Source organism: Saccostrea cucullata, unplaced genomic scaffold, assembly GCF_032062105.1.
Source record: "Saccostrea cucullata isolate Sc308-1 unplaced genomic scaffold, CSIRO_AGI_Scuc_v1 ctg2667, whole genome shotgun sequence".
Lineage (NCBI taxonomy): Eukaryota > Metazoa > Mollusca > Bivalvia > Ostreida > Ostreidae > Saccostrea > Saccostrea cuccullata.
The window spans coordinates 285,355-293,567 of record NW_026927697.1 but is presented as its reverse complement, the minus strand read 5'-3'; the positions used below and the strand labels follow the sequence as shown (position 1 = coordinate 293,567).

The window sequence follows — 8,213 nt, the reverse complement described above, 5'->3', positions numbered from 1 at the left end:
AGATTAGGTTTCTTTATATTAATTGTTGAAATGTTTTGAACAAAATTATTTTATGGATTGCAAACAAGATCTTTCATCAGCTAGTCTGAAAATATCCAATGTTTTCCAGAAACTTTTACGATTTTTTGCTAGGAAAACAGTTTTCCTGGCACGTTAAATATCAAAATCGTATTAACAAATCCTGGAAAACATCAGAATTATTCGGACTATCATCTAATTAGTTCCTTGGTGTTTTATTTATCTTACACATGTAAATAAAACGATTCAATTTTTTAAAAAGATATTTGTACACATTTCTCAGACATATTTATCTGGGGAAGAATATCCCCACCCCTCAAAAAAAAAAACAAAAAACAAAAAAAAAAATAGTGCCCATCTTTAGCCAGTGTGCATATGGAAGATGTCACTCCCGATTATGTCCCTGGTTTGTCAGGGATAAAGGAATTTGAATTTCCTTTTCACTTAAATATTAAATAAGTAATCAAACGTAATAAGTAATTTGCAGATATTGCATGCCATGTCCTCTGAAGCATAAAAATATTGATAAATATCATTAAAATGAGGATTTCTTTTCTTTTGCCACTTGTTTTCACAGCATGTGTGGCCATAGTGCATCAGGATCAGTGCAAACTTTTAACCGAAGATAATCATTATTTAATTATAAGGTTTAATCTTAAGTTGCATTGATGATTTATCAAATAAATAAAAATGAAAACTTCTATTTGGTACATTGGTTATACATGTATATTGGTTAATGATAATTCAGACAAAATACGCGGACCAGTAAAGTAGAAGTGCAAAAACATTTTAATACAATACAAATACACGTAAGATACATGTCTTGAACTATTTTTTGATCTTGTAACATCATTTTGATTTTTTTTTGCGTCGAAATAAGTGAAACTAAAATAATATTAACATTTTGAAGGTACAAGTACTCATTGTACTGTACGTACCGGTTTGTACATATTTTTTTCTAGCAACACAGCCTCACACACCTACATGCATGTACATGTGCTTTATGTATGTATTCCTTCTGATTAACCTATACGTATTTAATTATTCAATACACTATGTGCATTAAATATACATTTAGTTTCTTTGTGTTTAAGGGTATACTCTAATATGTCACACCTTTTGATTTTGGTTCAATAGAATTCTTGAATTAAAATTTATACTTCCTTATTGGCTGGCTGGGTTAAAGTCAATAAGAGAAACTTATACAAAGTACAGGTTTATACACTGTACATCACGAAATATAATCACAAGACTCCCTTCTTTTAATTCCCAAATCCCGGAAGTCTTGTGTGAAGACGGACGGGTTATTAATTAAACCCTTTAATTAACCCTAAGTAATGCATGTAGATTCTGATCAACAATAAAGATATTTGAAGTCTACCTTAAACGCGATATACCTAGTATCTTCACACATTAAAGCATTTTACTTTTATTTGATGAAATCATTTCACCATGCAATGTTTACATCCTATTCCATTGGTTAAATTTACTTTGGATTACAAACTGGTTTTCGAGTAATTTTCTATAAAAAGAAATTCTTTGTCAGAACTCAATTACTGCAAGTGCCGTTTACGGGGCATTTAATTCTGCAGAAATGGGTGTGCGTTTAGAACCAAACAATTGTCCAAGGATAAACCGAAACTTAAAGAGTCTTTATTAATTTTTTCAATCGCCTGAGATTAAATTTAAAGTGTCGGACCTTAAGTTAACTTGTTGACGGAAAAGTCTTTCATCCCAAGAACCACTTTGTCAGCGCGGTCAGTATGACGAATGGCGGGTATGTCCCATTCTTTAATCGGCGGACGACAGACATGATTTTTTGTATGTTTTGGATCCTGTTTACTTTCCTAGGTAAGATTGTGATTTTGTGTTAATTATTTTTAATATTTTTCTTCTGAATTTGAGATACATGTATGAATTAAACTACCGGGTCTCCTCAACTGTAATCATGTACCTGCATTACCAACTTGAATGATTTTCAAAGATGTGATGATAAAGCTGTTTTGTATTCAAATATGCTGACAATTTGTTCTTAGATGGATTTGTTTTAACAACCAATCTTTTAGAGTGCCAAGTATTTCAAAATCCAAAATGACAAAATTTTAAATAGTTTATAGATTTTATAGATGAATCATAAAGAAGTTGATAGTACAGAACAATAACATAAAATAAGCTTAATTTAAAAAAAATGAAGACGCTAATGAATTTCAAAGTCACTTCATTGAATAAAGCATATTTATTTTCAACTTGACAAAAATGTTAACTTTTTTATACATGTATATGACCTTTACATGTGGCCTAGGGTGTTTTCAGCACATTAACAAGAATTTCTGACTACGGCTGGGTGATTGGAAATAAAGCCATCAATGACTTGACGCCTCCTGTATCAGATAAATCGGAAATTACCTGACTTAACAAATAGCCCGTGTATAATAAATTTCAGACGGGGAAAGGGTCTTTATAGAAATAGGTTAAACATGACATCTTCCTCCATTTGCCATTTTTACTATGATGGAGCAATCTTAAATCATAGAGTAGGACGTGTGAATCTTGCTTTAATTAATAATTACAATATCAGATATCAGTCATTGACTACAGCATTCATAATAGACCTGAAAGCAAGCAGTATTGTATACATCAGCTGATCTCTAACGAAGAATGAAAGGAAGGAGGAATGCATCAACACATGATGTCATCTGGAATAGCACATGTAATAAAAAAAAGTGACCATAAATAAAGCTACTAATAATCATAACTTTAAAAAAAAAATATTCGAAAACTTGCGTACCCCATTTGTATATTATTAATAAACAAATATAAAACCATTAATCTAACATCACTACAAACGCAGTCAATCAATGTCTTTGATTTGAGTAAATGGGCCGAATGGCATTGATTTGAGGAAACTGCTACATGTATATGCTTACCCTTACCAATGCAGTCATGTTTGGTACAATATTTAGAGATTAATCATCTTTGAAGGAAGTCATGTATTCAATAATTATTTATTAAATTTGCAGGCCCTGTTAAAGGTGAGACAGCATGCCAGATGGCCATGACACAGTATTCTTTACCTGGTAATTAATCTAAACCATAATAGAATTGTTTGTCTTACAGGGTTTATAAATAAATCTAATACAGATATGTTAACTTTGTATATATTAATGTTCCAATGTAGCTTTTTTATATCACTAAGTATTTTTTTAATTTTGATATACAGGAGCATCCCTTTGTTACAGTACATCAGGAACTGGAAATAGAGTTGTACTGAACGCCTTCGATGCACATCACTCCTCCGTATCAGTTTGTAAATGTACTGTTACTACGACACACAGTACAAAAGTCAACTTTGCACCATTAAATCAACTACAACCCACTTCACAGTTCTGTTCCAGCAGTATTGTTGTCAGAACTTCTACGGAGTCCGGAATTTCTATGAATTGTTTTATTGGTGGAGGTCTCAGCATAACTCCTCAAGAAACAATGTCATTCTCCTTTGAAAAACCACCCTATTCATACGATGCCAACTATTGTATAATGTTATCGCCAGGTAAAAACAAATTTTCTTTTCTTTTTTTTTTACTGATTACATTTGTATTTTTTTCATAGAATATTGAATTTAATTTTATGGACATTGATATTGAATACTGATCATTGTTATCTCCATATCCTTCACTGCGATTCTTGATTAGAAAAAAAAAACCATTTATCTTTGCACTTAAAAAATGCATGAACAATACTGTATTAGATTTAAGAATGCACGTCTTCCAAATTATACAATGGTAAAAAGGTATTCAAAAATTATTTTACCTGATTTCAATGAAGACAACGCAGACGCAACACTTAGTTTGAACTGTGAGGGAGACATTCCCGGCATGTCGTCATCAACTTCTACAACACAAAGCACAACAACTACGACCTTATCGAGGACAACAACCACAACAACAACACAGAGCACAACATCAACAACTACTGCCAGACCTACAACGACAACATTAGCTACAACAACAACAACATTAGCTCCAACAACAACTACAGCGACTACATCATCAACCTCGACAACAAAACCAACGTCAACGACAACGAAACCAACGTCAACGACAACAAAACCAACGTCAACTTCAACAGTAACAACAACAAGTAGTACAACCACATCTCCACAAGTATCAACACAATCTACGACCACACAGAAACAGACTACAGCAGAGAAAACAACACAGTCCACAACTAAGCGTACATCTGGTTTAACAACGACGAAAGAAGCTAATACAGGAGAGTCAGTTGCCTCGACTTCTGAATGTAAGACAACAATGCATGATCTTCTATGGTATGCCTCTCGCCAAACTGATTCTTTTCACATTGCGTAAGATTTTGAGCTATCCTTCGTTTTTTTTTTCATCAGTTGTGTTCGTTGACCATATTCCTGGATACTGATAAGCTGAAAATTAACAAAATGTACATGACAACGGGTAACTGCGTATTCGCTAGTAATAGGCAGGAGACTTGACAAACCGCCGTGCAATCAAATTACAGTACACTTATTTACAACTTTTACATATTATTAATACCTTTTTAACCACTAATCTTTATATATATATACGGTAGGTATTCAACTCTATGCAAACCCTTATATAGATTTAAACAAAGAAATATATTTAGTCGTTGGTGTTAACATTTAATTTCAGTAGAGACACATTTACTACTGGTTTATAAGTCGCATACTGTAGGTGTGAAGTTTTGCCCATCAACCAGTCGGGAAAAGGTTGTCCAATATGCAAGGGCTTTGCTAAACGCCGATTGAATAAAGATAAAAAAAAGAGTCATTTTGGTGAGATGCATACTGATTAGTTAAGATTTATTTTTTGAAATTATTTATTTAATAGTTATTCAAAATGAAATTATGCTCAACTTATACTGTTTATAGATGTACCGTATGGTCTTAGATCTACGGAAAAGAAACTGAAATGTTATCAATTAATTACATATAATTATACAGCTAGAGCATAATAATAAAGCCGAACATGTAATGTAAGCTTTGTATACTAACAAACTCAAAACTGCCTATGAGAAGGAAAATTAAAAACTTGCAATTGATATACATGTATACATGTACTTAAGGTTTCGTCAAAGGTCAACATGCTCAAAAATTTATTTTTACAATAGCCCCAAAACTATATGAGGTATAAAGTTAAAATTTTACAGTTTATCAATTTTTCATTGATTAACAGATAGAAAGTATCACTTGATAAAAAAAATACTTGGAAAAAATAATAATTGAGAAAAATTCTTCTTAAAAATGCATATATTTTCAAAAAATACACCATATTAATTCCTCTGAATGAAAACCATCATTGCAGAAACAAAATATGTTTATTAATGAAGGGCAAGTTGGACTCTGGAAAGTTGTTTTCCCTGTTTATTTTGTCCAAATGTTAAGACTTGAAAGTGAAAGTACATTGCAAATGGCGGATTCTATAGGGGTCTTGACTTTATACATGTCATGCTTTCAATAACAGCCTTTCAGAGACCATTCACGTCCTACTTGCCCTTCAATGATAAACATATATTATTTCTGCAATGATGGTTTTCACAAAAAGGCCAGAATGAATTAAGCAGGTGCATTTTTTAAAAATATGCACATTTTCTGATACAATTTTTCTCCAAAAAATCTTTTTTAAAACATTTGTTATCAAGTGATACTTTCTATCTATTGATCAATGATATATTTATAAACTGTAAACGTTTTGACTTTATACCACACATAGTTTTGGAGCTATTGTAAAAATAATTTTTTAGACATGTTGACCTTTGACGAAACCTTAATTAATTTTCTCTTTTCTTTATTTACAGGGAGTTACATCATTCCGGTGATCGGAGCTGGTGTAATCGTTGTTGTTGCCATAATTTTAGCAATCTGTTACAGCCAAAGGTACTGATAATGAAATCTCGTAATTCTACAATTTGTATTTTATGTATTATATACATGTACATTTTAACATGGAAATAATAATATAGTTTGTTTCTTTATTAAGAACTCCTAAGCTTTTGGTGGGGCCAAAATAACACCCTTAGTTTAACAGTGTTTTTTTAAGATGTTACCATTGCAAATATCATTTGAGAAAGGGAACACAACTTCTCAAACTATACAATTGCATAATAATATCATAGACTGAATTTTTTGTATTCCACAGGAAAAAACGCAATAACACGTATACTCATGGGAATGATTCATATGCATTTAAAAACAAAGCAAATTCACCATACTCTCCTGACTATTATGCTGGCCCAGGAATGACCAGTAAAATCTCAACGTCCACTAAATCGACGGAAATAAACACGATCGTGATTGATGACGTCAGAGATAATGTGTCTGTATCAACCAATCTAAGTGAAGGAACTTATATACGTCATAATGTACGACAACCAATCAACAATGATGCTCCAATGTACGCCATGGTTGATAAATCTGCAAAAGAAAACATACCAGTCACTGACGTATTGTATTCTCAGGTAGATAAATCAGCAAACCAGATTAATCAGCCATTATCGTCAGATGCCGTGTATTCACAAGTAGATAAATCAGCAAACCAGAACCTTCAAACCACAGAGGCAGACGTAGTGTATTGAGTAAATGGTGGAACAATTTGTTTGTCTTTTCTTTGAAGCAAGTGAAGTTGATGTTTTATTTTGAACCAGGCCATTAAGTGTTCATGCAACCATTAATTTTTTTCATAAGGATGTAATTATATTTTTACATTTGAAAATGTTTATTCTACAATTTATAATGAAAACCGATTTGTATCAAGTTTAATTTTATATATAGGTATATTTGTTTCTGAAGTGTAAAATGCTCTCAACAAGTAAACAGAATTATATAAGCATTGCTTAATATTTAATTTCGGATGTTGTCGGCCCTAAAATAGCGCCTCATCGTGTTGACAAATATGATACAGAGGTTTAGTTTAATCGAAAATTAATATATTTATTTACATGTAGTTTGTATTGTGTATTTTGCCTAGCAGTGTCAAAGTAAAGTGTAAAAACTGACTACAGTGTAGGTTTCAAAATAGATATTATAAAGAAATTTCATATCATACTGAATGTTATTATATGTTTTATCCATTTTAATTTTAATAAGACCACATTAATGTGAGTTTTTCTTTCATTCATTTCAATTTAGGATTTATAGCATGTAAGATCTAATAGTAAAATCATTATCTTTTTGAATTGTTTATAGATTTAAATGATTTTGATTCATTTATTAAAACAATTACATGTATATGCAAGTTTACTTAAGAAGTGAATTTAATTTCCGAAGATTCATGAGGACATGTGCATGTAATGTATCTTTAAAAAAAATAATGAAACAAGATGTGTTTGTGAAACACTATGCGCCCGGCGGCAACAATTTTTTTTTTAAAAAGCTATTTTTAGCAAATATGTCACAGTCAAGGTCATTGACCTTGGTATCATTTAAAAGAAATTGATTAGTAAAGTATGGATACCAAATATGAAGTCTCTATATCTCTTGTGGTTAAAAAGTTATGGCAAAGTTACGAAAAAAACTATTTTAGCATAAAGGTCACAGTCAAGGTCACAAGGTCATTGACCTTGGTGTCATTTGAAAGAGATTAATTAGTGGAGTATGCATACTAAATATGCAGTCTCTATCTTCTATGGTTCGAAAGTTATGGCAAAGGTACGAAAAAACTATTTTTAGGATAAAGGTCAAAGTAAAGGTCACAAGGTCATTGACTTTCATGTCATTTGAAAGGGCTTAATTAGTGGAGTATGCAGACCAATTACGAAGTCTCTTTCTTTCATGGTTCAAAAGTTATGGCGAAGGTTAAAGTTTGCAGATAAAAAGCTATTTTTAGCATAAAGGTCACAGTCAAGGTCAAAATTCCATTGACCTTGATGTCATTTAAAAGACCTTACTTAGTGGCGTATGTATACCAAATATGAAGTTTCTATCTTTCATGGTTCGAAAGTTATGGCAAAGGTTAAAGTTTACAGACAAACAAACAAACAAACAAACAGACAGACAGGACAAAAACAATATACGCACCGGATCTATCGATTCGGGCGCATAATTTACAATTTCCATCGATCTCAAATGCATAACCTCCCTACAACCTTGGGACATGTTTGATGTGCATGGTAAGATCAGGAATCGTTATTATTTAATTTTCTGG

The 8,213-nt window shown here is 31.8% G+C and overlaps 1 protein-coding gene across 1 annotated transcript; it reads left to right on the top strand.

Annotated features, from left to right (window-relative positions):
* Positions 1-1,571: 1,571 nt before the first annotated feature.
* On the top strand, positions 1,572-6,729 carry LOC134275249 (uncharacterized). Its single transcript, XM_062757520.1, has 6 exons — positions 1,572-1,869; positions 3,039-3,095; positions 3,239-3,568; positions 3,844-4,317; positions 5,869-5,947; positions 6,210-6,729. The coding sequence occupies exons 1-6, from the start codon at positions 1,782-1,784 to the stop codon at positions 6,643-6,645; spliced, it is 1,464 nt and encodes a 487-aa protein (XP_062613504.1). The 5' UTR covers positions 1,572-1,781; the 3' UTR covers positions 6,646-6,729.
* Positions 6,730-8,213: the final 1,484 nt, after the last annotated feature.

Bases quoted from the DNA above. Each gene is read 5' to 3' on its own strand.
- LOC134275249 (XM_062757520.1), top strand. From the start codon at position 1,782: ATGACGAATGGCGGGTATGTCCCATTCTTTAATCGGCGGACGACAGAC. The intron at 4,318-5,868 runs GTAAGACAACAA...CTTTATTTACAG, and splicing joins AGTTGCCTCGACTTCTGAAT to GGAGTTACATCATTCCGGTG. The intron at 5,948-6,209 runs GTACTGATAATG...TGTATTCCACAG, and splicing joins GCAATCTGTTACAGCCAAAG to GAAAAAACGCAATAACACGT.